Source organism: Diabrotica virgifera, chromosome 9, assembly GCF_917563875.1.
Source record: "Diabrotica virgifera virgifera chromosome 9, PGI_DIABVI_V3a".
NCBI classification, from domain to species: Eukaryota; Metazoa; Arthropoda; class Insecta; order Coleoptera; family Chrysomelidae; genus Diabrotica; species Diabrotica virgifera.
In genome coordinates, this window is record NC_065451.1 from 73,279,701 (window position 1) to 73,300,243 (window position 20,543).

At 35.3% G+C, this 20,543-nt stretch overlaps 1 protein-coding gene across 1 annotated transcript; it reads right to left on the reverse strand.

Annotated features, from left to right (window-relative positions):
* Positions 1 to 1,661: 1,661 nt before the first annotated feature.
* LOC126891006 (uncharacterized) lies at positions 1,662 to 20,033 on the reverse strand. Its single transcript, XM_050660184.1, has 2 exons — positions 18,816 to 20,033; positions 1,662 to 1,793 (listed from the first exon to the last, which is right to left on the reverse strand). The coding sequence occupies exons 1-2, from the start codon at positions 20,031 to 20,033 to the stop codon at positions 1,662 to 1,664; spliced, it is 1,350 nt and encodes a 449-aa protein (XP_050516141.1).
* Between the last annotated feature and the right edge of the window lie 510 nt (positions 20,034 to 20,543).

Consider the following 20,543-nt stretch of genomic DNA (forward strand, 5'->3'; position numbering starts at 1 on the left):
AAAAAAACAACACTGCCCAGTAATAATAAAAAAGAAAATAGCTGAAAAAAGAAAACTCCGAAGGATTTGGCAGCGCAATAGATACCCGACAAAGAGGATAAATTATGACAAAGCTTCTAGAGAATTGAAAGAGCTTATTAACAATATAAAGAATGCATCATTTAACGAATACTTAGAAAATCTGACAAGTACAGAAGATAACGACTATTCGTTATGGAAAGCGGTTAAGAACTTAAAAAGACAAAATGAACAATATTGAACAAACTCCTCCGATTCGTAAAAGAGACCGAACATGGGCACGCACTGACGAGGAAAAAGCAAATACCTTCCGAGAATATCTGGAGGAAGTCTTTCAACCTCTTCCATCGCAAAATACGCCTGAAATAGAAGCTAAAATCAAAGAAACTCTTGAAGCTCCATATCAAATGTCCCAAATTCCAAAACTCTTCAAAGTCAAAGAGGTACATGAGACAATCAGAAGAAACTTAAATCCAGATAAGGCTCCAGGGTTTGATCTGATCAAAGGCCGTCTTATTAAAGAACTCCCAAGAAACGGGATTGTGCTAGTAACAACAATATTCAACGCGGTGCTACGATTAGGACACTTCCCTGCCCAATGGAAAGTTGCCGAGCTTATACTTATTCCAAAACCTGGAAAGCCAATAAATGAAGTAACATCATACAGACCAATCAGCCTGCTGCCAGTCCTTGGTAAACTCCTAGAAAAGCTACTCATAACCCGACTGACTCCCATAATAGAAGAAAACCACCTGATTCCTGAACACCAATTCGGATTCAGAAAGGATCACAGCACAATTGAACAGATCCACAGAGTAGTGGACGAAATAAATGAAGCATTTGAGCAAAAAAGTTACTGCACGACTGCTTTCTTAAATGTGAGTCAAGCTCTTGATAAGGTTTGGCATAATGAACTACTATTTAAATTAAAAAAATCACTCCCCCACACACTGTACATTATTATGGAATCCTAGCTAAAAGAAAGATATTTTACTGTAAGGTATGGACAGACAACATCAGAAATCACATTGATAAAGGCAGGGGTACCACAGGGCAGTGTTCTTGGTCCACTTCTCTATCTTATGTACACTGCTGATCTTCCAGTAAGCAACCAAACAATCACAGCTTCCTTTGCAGATGATAAAGCGATAATGGTCAAACACAAAGGCCCAGTCATAGCCGCAAAAATTCTCCGACAACATCTAGTGAAAATACAGGACTGGACAAGAAACTGGAGAATCAAAGTCAATGAAGTAAAATCAGTCTGATTTTTTTGCAAAGATTTTCGCAAAGATTTTTGCAAATTATTGCAAACTGATATGGGATTATTATTTGATTGGCGTAGTCTATGCAACGAATATCGGTATATGTGTGCGTATAAATGCACATTTTAAAGCTACTGCTACTGTAATTCTACTACAGAATGCATTTATTTAGCACTAATTTTTAATATGCGGATATGCGGTAAAGTCTAGAGTAGACACTTTTCTTTTCTTTCTCACTTAGGGAGAAATTTGATATCTATACCAAAGTGCGTGAGATCGGCTGTTGAGTGTATCCATAAATTATTATAAGATAAACATAGAAGTTTTTAAACTTGTTATGAAATAGGTCTCCCTGCCTCAAGGTTATATCTTATATCCCTAAAGTGGTTTGAGTTGAGTTGATACAATGCGTTTTGCTGAAGTTTGAATCTTCCATCCAGATCGAAGATCGAGATCGAATTCAGTTTTATTGAGATAGTATAAGTGGGTGGAAGCAGGAAGCTGAGATGTCTGAAAGAGTAAATTACAAAAGGGTAAGTAAAACATGTACCATTTTAAATATATTCATTATAAAGAAACAAGTTTTACATATGAATAATTAATATTTCAATAAACAAATACCAATAATTAGGTACAAAGCAGTAGTAGTAAGTAGATATGTAGAGAATTTATTCTAAATAAGTACTTATCTACTTCCTTAAAAATTTAGGATTAAGGGGGTAGGCGCAAAATTTCGGCTCCAATGCTTTTCAATTGCATTAATTTTTTTCGAATCCTGAGAAAACTATGTACTTAGTAAGTATTTTTGAAAAATTTAAACGCGAGAATAAAAGATTAAGTCATTACCGAATATCATTATTACCGAAAGTCCATGAAAACTTCTATAATGTTTATTTTAATAAGTTACAGCAGTGAAAATTTAGTGTGATTTTTAATTGCAAATATTTCATTCAAAAAAACTTTTTATTTATTTTAAGGGACCATATCAGTTTGCAAATTTTGATTTTTTAAACTGATAAGTTTAAAAAATAATCATAAACAATATCAAAAATCATTAAAATTATAAAACCTTGAAAAAGCATAACTTGTTTAAAAATAGGCGTACAGCCTTATACAATAGAACATTTTAAAGGTAATTGACTTCTCTTTCTACTAAATGTACCATTGCATATACCTAGAAATGCGTAGAAAAAAGTTACAGAACAATGTTTGCGAAATAATGGGGAAAATGGCTCAAAAATTCTGTGAGCGGCAAATTTTGAAAAATCCTATTTCGGAAACTATAAATCCTAGAGACTTCTTCCGAACGTTATTTTAAAGAGGAAGGATGGTAGTTATTTTTCGTTGAAGCAATGCCTATACCTATATCGCTGTGGAAAAAAGTTATGGGGCAAAAAACAAAATTGCTTTCTTTCGTATTTTTTTCTTGCTTTTCTTTTGAATATATTTTTGTAAAAAAAAATACTTTGGACTTTAAGATATGATATTTCCATAGTAAATTTAACCTGGAACAATTTTCCTGTAGAAGTGTGAATAGTGAATAGAACTCACCCTAATTCGCCCTGTGCCTAGGGACTAATTCACCCCTTTCTCAAAAACGCACCCATTTAAATGGTAGCACTCCGCGGTTTTTTCAAACTTAGAGGCCCATTGACCATATGAGACAATAAAATCCCATTAACGTTGTAGTTCCTTTTAGCTCTCTTATTTTGAACATAATCAATAGCCTATTAGTTAAAAATGTAAACTTTAACATTATATTATAGAGCAGAGTTTCCCAAACTATTTTTTCTCGTAGACCACTTTAAAAAATATACTGGTTTCGGTGGACCCCCTGCTGCTACAGTTTTACCATACTTTCATTCAAAAACATGGGAGGGGGGGTAGAAATAAGACATTGAAGGTCTTTTTCGTCTTCTTTTCTCAAAATATCATTTTAAGCCATTTTACAGTGATTTGGAATCTATTTAAATAAATTTTGCCTTTTTTATCCTAAATTATCAATTGAAAAAATAATTTTTTAATAGAAGGGTTGTCCAAAATGTAATTATTAGGTATTATAACAAGTTTTTGGTTTTAAAACAAGTTGTTGATCAAACTTTAGCCTAGAAAACGTTAAAATACTGTTTTTTCCATTTTCCTCCATTCCCAAAATACATGTTCTTCTATTTGGCTGAAAATTTGCCCACAGGTAGCCAAAACACAGGACTTTAATGGTTAAAAGAATTTGTATAGTTTTACAATACAAGAAAAGATACATGCAATAAAGAGTAAAAATTATATAGTACAGTCGGGTCAGCATTTGATCTTGCATGCCGAGCTACCCAAGGAAGATTCTATTTTTCTAATCTTAAGGGGGTCAATAATAGTGTAAATTTAAAATCGCGAATAAAGGAGAACCGTTTTTGCTCAATATCTCCGCCATATTTAACTTTTCGTCACCAAGTGTAAGGACTGAAGCTGTGGAAAATATGATTTCGTATAATTTATTCTATTATAAATTTTTTTGTGCCTTCGATATTTTCCGAGTTATGGGGGAAAAAGTGACAGTTACAGCATAGTTATTGAATTATCTCGTTTATTATTAGTTTTATAACAAAAATGTACCTATATAAAAATGAATAGGATTAAATTTTATACAATTTTTTGATCACTTTCATGTTTTTGCTAAAATCAATATTTCAGGTAGTACGTATGAATTTGATAGCAGTGGTTTTTGTTCAATATCTCCGCAATTCTCAACTCTTCGACAAAAATGGTAGGAACTGAAATTGATCCAAATAAATTGTATTTACAATAATTATTATAATTTTCTTAACCATTTTTTTCGTATGGTCGATATTTTCCGAATTAATTGTACTTGCAATAGACGCCTATATTTTTGACTCTGATATTATCCCACGTATTTTTTAAAAAATACGTAATACGTAAAACAGAAAATCTCCAGGAGAGGACAGAATATCAAACGAACTCCTAAAGTACGGAGGACAAGATCTAACTAAACAACCATTAAAATTAATACAAAAAATAATAGAACAAAACAGAATACCACAAGAATGGAGATAAAGCATCCTTATACCTCTCTTCAAAAAAGGAGTAGAGAATTACAGAGGGATTAACTTATTAAACACAACATTAAAATTAACAACAAAAGTGATAACAAACAAATTGAATGAAATTATAACATTAGCGAAGAACAGCAAAGTTTTAGGTCGGGAAGGTCATGCACTGACGCTATATTTATAATGCGGCAAGTTCAAGAGAAATCGTTGGAATACAACAAACCGGCATATTTATGTTTCGTGGACCTTAAGAAAGCATTTGACATGGTCACATTAAAGAACGTTATCCACTTGTTATACTCGAGAGAGGTACCTCTGGGAATAATTAAAACGATAGGAAATATCTACCAGAACAACACAATAAATGTAAAAGTGGAAGATGAACTAACTGACCCAATTGAAGCCGGCAATGGTTTAAGACAGGAGGATTCCTTGAGTCCTTTATTGTTCAACCTGATCATGGACGAAATAATAAAAAAGTAAGAACTAAAAAAGGATACCAAATGGGAGAAAAACAACTTAAAATAATCTGCTATACGGACGATGAAATTCTAATCTCTCAAAGCGAAGATGATTTACAACGTATGCTGCACCAATTCAACATAATCGTCAGAAAATTTAACATGTTAATTTTCTCAAAAAAGACAAAATGCATGGTTATAACAGCAGATCCAATAAGATGTAAATTGGAGCTGGAAGGTCAGATAATAGAACAAGTGATGGAGTTTAAATACCTAGGCATCACACTATCTAGCTACGGAAGGCTCGAAACAGAAGTGGAAGATTAAGTGAATAGAGCAAACAGAACCGTAGGTTACCTGAATGACACAATATGGAGAAATGAAAATATCGGAAAAGAAATGAAAGGCAGAATTTACAAAACAGTCATCCGACCAATAATGGCATACGCGGCAGAAACACGACCCGACACAGAGAGGACAAAAAGATGGCTCAAAACTGCGGAGATGAAAACCCTTCGAAAAATCGATGGTAAGACTCTATGGGACAGAGCTAGAAGTAGAAATATACGACGGAGATGCAAGGTGGATAACATTAATAACTGGGTAAGAAACAGAAGAATAGAATGGAATGACCACATAAGCCGCATGACAACAAATAGGGTAGTCAGGACAGCGAGAGGCGGTTCCCCAATAGGAAGACGATCAGTGGGAAGACCACGAAAACGATGGAACGACAACTTACTAGAGGCACATTGAAAAAACAGACAGAGTCATGTCTATACAAAAAAAAGAAGAAGAAGAAGAAGTATTTTTTGTAATGTAAAACGATACAAATTCTTTTAACCACTTAAAGTCCTGTGTTTTGGCTATCTGTGGGCAAATTCTCAGTCAAATCAAAAGACATGTGTTTTGGGAATGGAGGAAAATGTAAAAAACGGTATTTTAACGTTTTGTACACTAAAATTTGATCAAAAACTTGTTTTTAATCAAAATAACTTGTTATGATGCATTATAATAATATTTGAGTCACTACTATTAAAATATTTTTTTTCCATTGATATTTTACAATAAAAAAATGCAAATTTGTTTAAATAAATACCAAATCACTATAAAATTTTCGTGGAACCCCACTTACAACTTGTGAACCCCCATTTTTTTTCATGCTAACGTAGACCCGCGTTGAGTCCCTCGTGGACCCCTGGGGGTTCACCTGGACCACTTTGGGAATCACTATTATAGAGCTTCAAAATTATGGAATAAATTAATTTTTTCGGGAATAGGACTTTTCTTCTTCTTCTTCAGCCTTAAGTAATCCAATTTTGGACATAGGCCACTTTTGAGAAAAATCCCCAGACAGGTCGATTTTTATTTTTAAATTATGATTTTTTGACATATATGACATAATAGTGACGTCATCTATCTGGTGGTAATAACGTAATGGATGATTTTTTAAATAAAAATAGGGGTCGTGTGGTGGCTCATTTGAAAGGTTACTAAATTGTCTATTCAGTAATATAAACATTAATATTGTAATAAACGAGCGTTCGGGTATTTATATACGACTTTATTATTTATTTATACAAGTTTACTTTACAAACTTTAGCTTAAGACTAAACTTTATTTACAAATATGCCCGTATTTATACACAGTTGTTATTCTGGAACAATCGACGCTAATATCTAGCTATCAGCGTGTTCCGCCTACGGGTCGTACGTTCGAGAAGTTCCTCCTCCTTTCCGCCGAGGCCTAGATCATTCGATGACGTCATTCTCGAGGTGTTTACTGTTATACGGCGGTCGGCCAAGATTTCTCTTTTGTTACACTGCTCCCCTCTTAAGGGCCGTCCCGATCAGCAACTCTAGATGAAGGCCCAGGATGGCGGAATCTACACGACTCTCCAGCTCTGCATACACCCTTCAAGAAGAAATAGCAGTCTACTGTCTTTGAAGGGTATGACATCTTCGGGTTCATGCAACACACAGTAATTCGTACGCCAGTTTCTCTGAAGATCACTTCAAGCATGCTTCTCACAATCTTCCAATCCAGATTTTCTATTGCATGGCCTATTTTTGGTATAGCCAAATCTTTGATGTCATAATTACACACGATTTTCTTCAAATTAGTTAGAGCACGCCATATGTTCTCGTAGCTTTGCGTGTCCGTATAAGACTTCCTGGTCACTATATACAGCAAAGATCGAGGACCATCTTCCAATCGCAATACTCTTCCAATTTTAGGTTGTTGATTCCTTAACTCGTCCAGGCGGCCGAACTTTCTATTGAATACGGACGAGATTCCTTTAGTCATCTCGAGGTCTTGGGCAACACAGTGGGCTAGAGAGACGTTTTCTGGAACACCAAACAGATCTTGCTGAACTTCTGTGGTCACGCCGAATCTAGCACTCTTTCTTTCTGCGTAATTTGACATAAATTCCTTAAAACTTGGCTGTTGTGCATCTTTCATCTCCTGTTGGAGGACTCGGGCTTCCTCTACTTCATTTGAGCCAGCATATGGTGCAAGACGATTTATGTGAGTAACTTTTGGTTTACCGTTTGGTAACTTCTTAATTCTGTATATTACGTCATTTATTTTCTTCTTAACTTCATACGGACCTTCCCATTGTCTTTGCAGTTTAGGACACAGGCCTCGACGACGTTGTGGATTATAAAGCCAGACAAGATCACCTACTTCGAAGCTTTCATTCTTGCAGCGAGAATCATATTGATCTTTCATTCTGTCACTGGCTATCTGGATATGTTGTCGGGCAAGTTCATGAATGTTGTTCATTCGTAACTTCAGGCGGTCTACGTATTCTTCGCCTGCAACATATTCCTCGGAAGGTCTGCAGCCAAACTCTAGGTCGCAGGGCAAACGAACTTCACGACCCAACATCAGGCAGGTTGGTGTTTGACCTGTAGTTTCATTCACGGCCGAGCGGTAGGCCATCAGGAATAAATGAATGTGTTGGTCCCAATCTCGCTGATGTTCAGATACAACTTTGGACAAGTGTTTACCCATCGTTCGGTTCATCCTCTCGACCATTCCATCTGATTGAAGATGCAGGGGTGTTGTTCTGGTCTTATTGGCACCAATCAATTTACAAACGTTTTGGAAAAGAGCTGACTCAAAGTTTCGCCCTTGGTCGGAGTGGATCTCCAAGGGAACACCAAATCGGCTGAAGAATTCTTTAACAAGTACCTCTGCAACGGTAGCAGCTTCTTGATTCGGTAATGCATAGGCCTCGGTCCATTTCGTAAAATAGTCCATGGCTACCAGAATGTATTTATTTCCAGCATCGGTTTCTGGAAATGGACCTGCAATGTCGATTGCTACTCTTTCCATAGGACTTCCAACATTGTACTGTCTCATGGGTGCTCTCTTTTTACCAACTGGACCATTACCGGATGCACACAGTTCACATTTCCGGCACCATCTTCCTACATCATCTTTACAGTTCACCCAATAGAACCGTTCTCGAACCTTTTGCAGAGTCTTCGTAATACCAAAGTGTCCACCTGATGTACCGTCATGCAACTGACGCAATACTTCTGACACTTTACTTTTAGGTACAATCAACTGCAGCTTAGATTCTGTACCATCATCGTTCTCAAAGGTTCTGTACAGAAGATCATCTTTTAGTACCAGGCAATTCCATTGGTTCCAGTAGGCCTTGACTTCTGGACTACATGCACTAATGTTCTGCCAACTAGGTCTCTCACCTTGCTGCATCCAATCCAATACTCTTTTTATACATGGATCATCTTCTTGGGCGTGTTGTAGCTGTTGGGGCTGCCATTGTTCATTAACTACGGTAGTTCGTCTCACAGGGCAACGCTGTTCCTCTACTTTAAGCCGGTGATTACAACTTTCACCGCATGGCCGTATCGAGGAAGCATCTGTATTTGAACGAACTCTTCCAGCCCTCTTCACGCGTCTCTTCGGCATCGTGTCACGAATCACCCTCCGTACCATTTCCACCAAACGTTCATCTTTTCTCTTATCGCCTTTTTCCACGGCTATTACTCGATTGTTTCGTGAAGCTTGGCTAGCTGCTTCGTGTTCCAAGGCAATAGCAAGTGCTTCATCTAAAACTTTCGGCCTTGCTAGTCATAAAGCTTTCTGTAGTTCATTATCTTTCAGCCCATTGACGAAGGTATCTACTGCAATTTCTTCTAAAACGCTGTCTGGCACCTCTGGATAAGCCAACCGCACCACACGAGCCACATCTTCAAATTCTTGCAGATTCTCACTTGCTCGTTGACTTCTACTTCGCAGTTGTGCTTTGTATACTTGTTGTAGATGGGCATCTCCATAGCGTTTTTCTAGACGAGTGAACAAGGTCTGGTAACAATTTTCTTGACCCTTAGGAATTGATCTTAATATATCTGCAGCATCACCTCGCAAAGCAGCAGTCAAGGAAACAGCCTTTTCCTGTTCGGTCCAATGATTGGCGGTCGCAATAGCTTCGAATTGTCTAAGGTATATGGACCAAGAGGACTTTCCATCAAATGGTGGTAATTTGAATCTCATATTATGCGACATTTCGCCTCTCGGTAGTTCATCTTTCACTACAGGATCTACAGCTACTGCATTAACTGACGGTTGCACTTTTGTATCGGTTATCATGCTTTCTAATTCTTTGATCTTCTCTTCTACGGCCAAAACTACTGCATTAACTGAAGGTAGAACTTTCGTATTGGTTACCATAGTCTCTAGTTGTTTGATCTTTTCTTCTAACGTTTCTTTATTGTCGTCTACACTTTTCTGTATCTTATCGAATGTTCTAGAAACTTCTTCAAATTTCTCATTGTTCTGTTTACAAACTTCTTCAAGTTTTTCGTTGTTTTGTCTACAGACCTCTTTAAAAGTTTCATCAATCTTTTGAGAAATCTCGTCGAATCTTTTAGCAACGTTTTCGAATTTCTCGTCGCTTTTTCTAGAAGTTTCATCGATCGTTTCAGAAACAGTTTTTAATTTCGATAAGATTGCTTGTTCTGCTGACTGGAAGTGGAACGTCTTTGGGTCTTCTCCGTTCTTCGTGAGGAAATCCTCGAGTCGTGCTTGTAGGACTATCTTGAGCCCACTGCTGTCCAGATCCCGTTCCTCTAGCTGTTCACGGAGCTGTTTTACTGTAAGTTCTTGTAGCAACATCTTTGGTCGGCACACACGTACTTTCCAAAATGTCTTTTAACAGTCTTTCCGAATACCGAACAATCAACGCACTTTAACTATTCCCGACGAATAAAGTCCAAAAGTCTTTTAAAGTCTTTCCGAATATCGAACAATTAACGCACTCCGGTTATTCCCGACGAATAAAGTTCAAAAGTCTTTTAAAGTCTCTCTGTAATTCACTTATTTATATCGCACTAAGTTTACCGAACACCGACACCAACTGTAATAAACGAGCGTTCGGGTATTTATATACGACTTTATTATTTATTTATACAAGTTTACTTTACAAACTTTAGCTTAAGACTAAACTTTATTTACAAATATGCCCGTATTTATACCCAGTTGTTATTCTGGAACAATCGACGCCCATCTCTAGCTATCAGCGTGTTCCGCCTACGGGTCGTACGTTCGAGAAGTTCCTCCTCCTTTCCGCCGAGGCCTAGATCATTCGATGACGTCATTCTCGAGGTGTTTACTGTTATACGGCGGTCGGCCAAGATTTCTCTTTTGTTACAATATTATTATTTATACAGGGTGGCCAAAAAAATTTAATTGAATTAATTGACACAAAAAGGAGAATCTGTGTAATTTATTTAACTCAAAATACAGTTTACTGCTTTCAGAAAAAATGAAAAAAATGTTTATTTGATAAATGAACATTGCTTTTCGCTTAAATTAATTGTCAAACAGCCACCCACCTGGCTTTTGGCAGATTGAACATTTACTTTTAACAGTTAAGCAGGTGCCACTTCGGTATGCGGTCTACCGTCTAATATGTGGTCTACGGCAATTTAGCTGATTCGGCATGCGGTCTACGTACAAAAACAAATTAGAAAAACTATTACAAACATTACTATTTTATTATTACTAACAGCTTCACTGTTCAATTGGTAATTATACAAAGAGTCTACATTCTACCACATCCAATACTATTTTAATATTAAATATCATGCAACCGCAGTAAATATCGGTTTTTGCCTGAAAGGAGGAAGACCTAACCCTTCGGTCCAAACCCAACTTACGGGTATTAGAGTGAGGCATTCTGCACACGGAGCGTATCGTCATAGACGCGTATTAGATGCGACGTACGAAAGGCATACGCTTTCGTGCTGCTCACTTGTGTCTTTATGGAATACTGTACACGAAGCGTAAGCGGCGCGGAATCGTCAACGCAGACAAGCTTCAATCCGCCAGGCGTACAACGATGTCAGTAGCTTGCAGTACGCTTGAGTGTTAGAACACCTTTTTTGGCGGAACTTTATGAGAATGGCGGATTAAATATTAAAATTTGTCCAACTGATTGAAAATTATGAGTGTTCATATAATAATACCCAAACAAGAGTACCCAGAAAAATGTGTGGAATTTAGAATCATCTTCCGACAACTCTTTGGCGGCAATAAATAACTTTCTGTTGTAGTTTTTGTAGATATAAGGATGCACCCAAAATTTCCTCTTTCTTTTTTTTGCGGTGGCGAAGATAATTTAACAAATGTAAGTCCTCTTCATCACTTAACATATTTGCAACTACTGTAAGAGCATGGAATACCTTAAAACAAGACGATCACATGCCGCTTGCAAATCGAATCGTTTGCGGATTTTAAGGCGCAAGGGAATCGTCGCTGCATGACGAAACTTATACGCGTCTATGACGATACGCTTCGTGTGCAGAATGCCTGAGAGAACCGCAGGGCAGGAGGTATTTGACCGCTGCGCGCAATCACAACCCACCCTTTTTATTATCACTAAACGGTCTTTTCAGCGTTTTAAATTAACACTCAAGGCCCATTTCGTTGATTCAAGTTTATATAGGCAACCCAAATTACACGCCGCTAATCCTCGGTTCGGGATTTAGACAGAATAACACGTGAAGTGTGAAGTAAAGCACAAGTATGACAAGTAAAGTAAAGTATAAATATAAATAATAAATAAAAAGTTTGTAATAGTTTCTCTAATTTGTTTTTGTACGTAGACCGCATGCCGAATCAGCTAAACTGCTGTAGATCGCATATCAGACGGTAGACCGCATACCAAACTAGAAACTCTGCCGTAGACCGCATACCGAAGTAGCACCGTTAAGCATTATTTATTTGTGAAATAAACATTTTTTTTTTTCTATTTTATGACAGCAGTAAAATGTATTTTGATTTAAATAAATTACATAAATTCTGCATTTTGCGTCAATTAATTTTTATATTATAATTAAATTAAATTAAGTTAAATAATAAAAATGAATTTATTCCATAATTTTAAACCTCTGTAAATACATGAAAGCATTATCAGAAAGCCTTTTTATTAGATATTATAAATAAAGGAAAGTGTTTTCAGAACCCAGATAAAATAATAAGCTTAAACATACAAGCATACATATACAGCTACAATGATGAGCGCGCCAATAACCGCCAAAATAACGATAAAGACAAAAAACATAATATGTTGTGATATAAAAAAAGATGAAACTAGTAGATGTGGAAAATTATCATAAAAAACCTATAAATTTACTTTATATTGATAGTTTCCCACCTTTCGACGTATCGAAGGAGTTTGATAACTGCCACTGTGAGAGAAGCGTTTTATAAGATTCTCCTGTGAGAGTTTGACTCCGATGTCTGAAGATGGCAAAACTATCAATATAATCCGTGTCTATAATCAATGATATAATGTAAATTATCTAGATTTCTCTTGATAATTTTCCATCTCTACTAATTTGATCTCTTTTTATAGCACAGCGTATTATGTTTTCCGCTTTTTCGTTATTTTGCCGGTTAGTAGCGCACTTATAACGCACCTATATCAGAATTAATTTTTGTTGTAAAAACTATCAAAATATAAAATTTGCCATTGAATATATAGAAGTTCAAAATTATGGAATAAATTCATTTTTTCGAGAATAGACCACTTTGGAAAAATATCCCGAGACGATTTTTATTTATAAATTATGATATTTCGACGTATACATATGTCATAATAGTCAGGCCATGCAGTTGGGACCGATGACGTAATAGATGATTATTTAAATGGGAGTAGGATTCGTGTGGTAGCTTATTTTAAAGATCATTAAATTCTCTATTCTCTATGGAAGTTGGACAAATGCCAGACGAATGGAGAAGCAGTATACTGGTACCTGTTTACAAAAACAACGGAGATATACAACAATGAACAAACTACAGGGCTATAAAATTGCTTAGCCACACCATGAAAATATGGGAAAGAGTAATTGATAGAAGGATACGTAATGAGACCGAAATATCCGAGAATCAATTTGTCTTTATGCAGGGCAGATCAACAACAGATGCAATTTGCATTATAAGGCAGTTGATGAAAAAATACAGGAGTAAAGAAACAAACTCTCATATGGTATTCATTGATCTTGAGAAAGCATATGATATAGAGTTCCTCGAGAGATTCTGGGGTGGGCACTCAACAAGAAAGGAGTCCCTGGTGAATACGTAAAGATTGTGAGGGATATGTATGAGGGAGTAACGACTAGTGTTAGGACAGGTGTGGGAGAGTAATAAATTTCATATGAAAGTAGGATTGCACCAAGGCTCTGTGCTTAGTCCGTATTTATTCTCATTAATTTTGGACCAGATAACAGCGAAACTACAGGGTAACATTCCATGGTGCTTAATGTATGCTGATGATGTCGTGTTAGTAGGAAATATTGAAAGAGATTTAGAACACAAACTGGAACAGTGGAGGCAAGCTCTGGAGGAAAAGGGTTTAAAGCTTAGTAGGACAAAAACAGAGTATTTGGAATGTTCATTTAAAGATGGAGTTACTACCAATAAAATGGTATCTTTTATTGGTAAACTGATTGTGAAAAGCAATAGTTTTCAGTAACTGGGATCGGTATTACAGAGTAATGGAGAAATAGATGCAAATGCATGCAGTAGAATAAGGGCTGGATGGATGAAGTGGAAAGAAGCGAGTGGTGTGTTGTGTGACAGAAAAATTCCAATGAAGCTGAAGGGAAAATTTGATAAAACAGCCATAAGACCGCCTATGATGTACGGAACTGAATGTTGGGCAATGAAGAAGAAAGAGGAACAACGAATGCATGTGGCAGAAACGAAAATACTTAGATGGATGAGTGGACTGACAAAGAAGAATAAAATTAGGAATGAGTATATTAGGGGAAGTCTAGGTGTGGCACCAATTGATGCCAAAATGAGAGAGCATAGGTTAATATTGTTTGGTCATGTTCAACGTCGAGACGTTAGTCAGCCAATACGAAGAATAGCTGAAGTGCAGATTCCTAGAAGAAGTATGAGAAGAAGACAAAACAAGACCTGGGGGAGACGATAAGGCAGGACATGTTGGTAAAGGGGATTGATATTGATATGACCCAAGATAGAATTGTGTGGAGAAATGCAATTAGGGAAGCTGACCCCGCATAGGGATAAGGCAAAGAGAATGATGATGAATAAATTTTCTATTCAGTAATATAAACATTGACAGCATTATTTATACAGGGTGACCAAAAAATAATTTTTGAATTAAATTAATTAACGCGGAAAGAAGAATGTATATAATTTATTTAACTCAAAATGCATTTTACTGATGTCAGGAAATATAAAATAAATGTTTATTTCCTAAATAAACCTTGCTTTTCGCTTAAATTAAATGCCAAACAGCCACCCACCTTTCTTTTGGCAGTTTGAACATTTAATTTGAGCGAAAGGCAATGTTTTTTGTAAAATAAAATTTTTTTTCTTTTCTGACAACGGTAAAATGTATTTTGAGTTAAATAAATTACATACATTCTTCTTTTTGCGGCAACTAATTTATTTCAAAAATTATTTTTTGGTGACCCCGTACAAATGAGCTACCACACGATCCCTATTCCCGTTTAAAAAATTATCGACTACGTCATCACGCCCAAATCGATGACGTTACTATTACGACATATACGTTAAAAAATCATAATTTAAACGTAAAAATCGACCTATTTCGGGATTTTTCTCCAACGTGGTCTATTTTCAAAAAATGAATTTATTCCATAATTTTGAACATCTCTATATTGTATCCATTACGAAGAGCTCACTGCTTATATCTCAAATATCCTGTGAGTTTCAGATTTTGTATAAAATAATTTTTATTGTGTCAACTAAGTTAACACAATAGCCTAACACCATGCCGTCAAAATAACACCATCGTACTATTTAAATAAAAGCAGATTAAAAGTTTATAAAAACATTTCTATTGACTGGCGTGTACCAGATCCATTAAAATATTAACTCGCAACGGCTGAAGATTGAACAAAAGTATCTAAAAGCGTTTTCGTGTTACCTGTTACAAATAAAAATCACATTTCGAGCTCTTTCGCTGATTAATAAAGGTGAAAATCAGCTACAGTACAATATCATAGCGCAGTGCGAATTGCGATTTCTGCTTCATAAAATATTTAAAGTACAGTATGCCAACAAGTTGTTTAACACAGACAATCTGATATTGTTCGAAGTGTATTTAAGTGTAAAATACTAGACGAAGACGAAGTAGTTTTCAATCCTTATAGTAAATTATTAATATTAAAAATATTAAAAATATTACTAAAAGATTTTTAAATTGAAAACTTATTGGTACACTTTCCTGGTGACACCTCCAAGACTTCTACAATTTGCAAGTCAAATGGATGCTGCAGTGAAGATGAGAGGGAAGGAATTCTACACTATGCAATTCACTTCCTCCGTCTGCAGCTGGTAAATTTCCAACGGAAAAATGCACCTAGTTACTCAACGGAGTCATACGACTATAAAATAAAAATGTATACCATTTTTATTCAGTTGCAATGCGAAGGCAAAACAATCTTACTTTTCAATTAGAATACGGAGTGCAGTCCAGTCCCTTGAACCGCGATTTTCGGCTCTTATTGGAGCCTTCATCGGAAGGAACGTAGGCACTGTTCTCCACTTAGACACTTATTTCAATTCTTTTCGCATAATCGAGGAAAAATGTAGGTCGTTAAATTTAAAATTAATACAAAAAATATCATAAAAGATTTTGAAAAGGGATTCACAATGCTGTGAAAGCATTGTGGCCTGAATAAAAAATAACTGGTTGTCGATTGTAATGTGTCAAGCTTGGTATCGCAAAATCCAAAGCTTAGGTTCAGTTTCTGAATATAATGACACAAATTCCGATACTGGGAAATTTTTAAAATTATTTTTTGGATTCATTTTTACAATCAACGAAAGTTGGAAGTTGAATTATTTGTGAAAATCCCGGATGACAAATGCGTAAAGAATGTTACTAATTTCATAGTTGAAAACTATTTGGAAGAATCTAGATTTTCCCCAGAAAGGGCCAGTACTACAAATAGTATGTGCCGCACTTGAAATGCATGCGCATCATTTCAGTGTGTTTTAAATTCTAGTTTTTACTACCCACATCCGAATATTTTCAACTTTTTAAATGTCATAATGGGTATTCAATCCAAAAATATGTGAAAATAAAAAGTGCGAATAACTAGTGTTACGAGAGCAATGTAGTTTAAATAAAATTAAAGAACTGCAAGATAACAAATTATAGAATTACGCGTTTATAACTCCCCATTAGGTTTAGTTACTATGTTATAGTATTAGGTCTATAAATAGGTATGGTAAATATGTAAGTATTTACTAAAAAGTATGTTTTAGTTAGTTTATAAAAAAAGTTAATTATATTAAATAATGATTAAATAGAGTAAAAAATATTTGATTTTTGTGTTCTCTTAAAAAAATCTAATTTATGTTCTTAAATTTGACCCTCGTAGGATAAATACTAAAGTGTTCGAGTGAAAGGATCAGATCATTATCTGTTAACAACTATAAACCGTTTATCCCTTTTCGTAAAATCCGTGAATTGAAGATCCCGACCATTTGTGGCACCTTTAAGAAGCTCTTTTTTTATAATATTTTATTAAAATACAGGGACAATAAACAGTAATCCAGACTCAAGACGTGGTCTGAAGGCAGGCGGCAGGTATCGACAGCATGCAAAACACAACGTGACATTACCGAAGGCTGGCAATTGCAACAAAGGTTGTAAATGCAGGTTTTTCCTACTGATAAACATTACCATTATAAAATATACTCTAATCTTACGAGGAAAACGAAAAGCCCTAGATACAAAGTTTACTACTTTTTAAACAATTAGAATAATTGAAATAAAAATATAATAAACAATACTCTAATCTCTTTATATAGAGAGAAATAATTAGGTCATTAGGTGAATGTATAATGTAAAAATTGGTATCCGTTGGAAACTACATTCTACATTCTGTTAAAATTTTAAAGCAAAAAATATAGTTTCATTCTTCACATCTTTATTTATTTCAATGTACATTTTATTCGAAATTGTTTGGTTCAAATTATTACTACCAAAAAAGCAAGACCAGCAAGACTCTTGCAGCAAGACCAAGACCAAGAACAAGACCGGCTAGTGCAAGACCAAGACCAAGACCAAGACTGCCTTTTAGCTGCAAGACCAAGACCAAGACCAAGCTTGCAAGAACAAGACCAAGACTAGCCTGGTCTTGGTCTTGTTCTTGTTTTGCTCATCACTAGTTATTAATGTTGTCCAGCTTGCATCTTCGTCGTATATCTGCACTTCTAGCTCTATCCCACAATGTCTTGCCATCGATTTTTCGCAGTGTTTTCATCTCTGCTGTTTCTAGCATTTTTGTCCTTTCTGTATCAGGTCGTGTTTCTGCCGAGTATGTCATTATTGGTCTGATGACTGGGGCGATACTAATCTGGTCACATCAGTCAGGTAATGAGGATTTTCATGTACGAAACTGGTCACACTGGCCAAAAAAGAGGGCTACGGATCTGGTCACATCATTCAGGTAATAAAAATTGTAAGGAAATTGGAAACATTTTTTTTTAATTTATAGAAATTTATTTATATCGTAGTAAGTACAAGTATAATATTAATATACAAAAAATATATCTTATTTTATTGTAGCACAATATACAGAGTGGGCCAAATAAAAGCAGCCACCCCGATATTTGGCAGTATTTATTAGATTTTAAGAAAATAAAAAAACAGGTCAATTTTTGATCTAAGGGGGACACATTTTTACGATACAAACATCTGTCATTTGTCAACTCCCTCCCTTCCACTTCCCCCACCCCTTATTTTTAAATAGGGAATAGGGGTAGTGTGCTAGCTCATTTGAAAGGTTATTCAATTCTCTATTCATTAATATCAACATCGACTTAAAAATGTATACAGGGTGTCCAAGAAAAATTATTTTGAATTAAATTAATTGACACAAAAAGAAGAATGTATGTAATTTATTTAACTCAGAACACATTCTACTGCTGACAGGAAGCAGAAAAAAATGTTTTTTGATAAATAGACACTGCTTTTTGCTTAATTTTAATGTTCAAGCTGCCACCCATCTGCCTCTTGGTAGGTTGAATATTGAATTTAAGCAACAAACAGTGTTTATTTATCAAATAAACATTGTTTTCTGTTTTTTATAAGCAGTAGAATGTATTCTGAGTTAAATAAATTACATACATTCTTCTTTTTTTGTCAATTAATTTAATTTAAAATAATTTTTCTTGGACACCCTGTATAAATTTTTATGTCAATGTTGATATTACTGAATAGAGAATTGAATAACCTTTCAAATGAGCTAGCACACGCCCCCTATTCCCTATTTAAAAATAAGGGGTGGGGGAAGTGGAAGGGAGGGAGTTGACAAATGACAGATGTTTGTACCGTAAAAATGCCCCTTAGATCAAAAATTGACCTGTTTTTTTATTTTCTTAAAATCCAATAAATACTGCCAAATATCGGGGTGGCTCCTTTTATTTGGCCCACTCTGTATGTGAGAAACACTTTTTACAAAATGCATGGTTGTAATGTGATTGTTCTTAAGATCCTGTAAAAGATTCTCCAAAAAGCGCTTTCTTCGTAAAGTATGCGAATTCCTCGATTTTATAGGAGTATTTATACTGTTACATTTGATATAAACCTCATTTTGAAATTTAGTCAAAACTGTCATGAAATCAAAAATTGATGGCGAACAGTAATGAAATGAATTGTTAAAGTGTGAATGGAAAGATTCACAGGCGTTTGTTGTTTGATTTAATTCGGCACTAGCATCCGCCCAAATGTTTGGGGGAAATTTAGATTCTTCGGAAATATAATGATCAGTTAGATAGTCCGCAAACTGTATAACTCGCGTATCATTTGGCGTCACTTCCATCATTTCAAATACAAAAAAGTCACTAACAATATTTTTATCTAGGAGAACCATACCAAAACACAAACGCAACCATTTTCCGATATCAGAACTTTTGTCTTTATATTCACAAGATAAGCCTAAACTTTGAATTTTGCGCCACCAAGATTGCGTTAGGTGAAATCTGCACCCATGGATTATGATGTCAGTCCATACATATTTCACGGCATTGTGAATAGCAGTTTCGAAGTCTAATACAATTTTTGTGGGTCGAAGAAGCAAATTATGTTCAGAACACAGATTTTTAACTTCCTGTAAGCACAACTTGTATGTTAACTCGCACTTATCTTTAAGTAAGCAGAATAATAATGGAATGTAGTGTCCATCAAAATAACCATGCACAGTAAAAAGTTGTTTAAAAAATTTTGTGCAATATTGGAAAGTTCCGTCCATGTATAAAATCTCTGATTTAGCTAAAACTGCTAAATTTGCTTTACATCCCAAAACAATTATTCCTTGTGAACATTCATTGTATAGAATAAACTCTTCATTTTTGAATGTCTTGTAATTATTATGAAAATCACTAAGGAACTTGTGTACTTCCTCTGCGTTGCGCGGTATAGTCGGATACGTTTTTCGACGTTGATTGTACATATTCTCCCTTATACATTTTAAGTCGTTGCAGGTTAAAACACTAACGTGGTCTGTTTTATCTATAGCACTTCGAATAATTTTTGCTGGTTTTTCCACTATATCACTTTCTGTTTTCCTCTTGCATGCTGCAGTAACAATTTGTCTTGAAATTTTTTGTTTGGTTTCTGAGGGGTGATTATACTGGCCTTTCACTGAAGTAATAACTAAGCTTTCAATCGGGCCCATTGTGTAAATAAACACTTTTGAACATTTTCGATTGGCACATCTCCACACTATTTCATTAATCATTTCAGTTTTAATTGTTCGATGTATAGAAAATTTATAATGTTCATATAAAATTTGGCTCTGCCCTCGCTGACTCGACATAACTTCAACATTAGAAAACATATTTGCTAACAAAATTTTTTCACTTGTTTGCACTTCAACCTCTATTGGAACTGATGGATCGCCCGAAAATATTAAATAAAGTTATTAAATATGTACGAAAGTCATTAAATTTAGATTAAAAGATACTTAGTGCCTACCTAATTAGGGTCGTAGTACCTGCGCTTGTTGTGACCACTTTCTTACATATTTATTTGTTACCTGCACTTACCGGAGGGTAAAAGTATTAAAATGTGACCAGATTCATTACGCCCGATGACTGTTTTGTAAATTCTACCTTTCATTTCTTTTCGATGTTTTTATTTCTCCATATTGTTTTATTCAGGCAACCTGCGGCTTTGCTTTATTCAC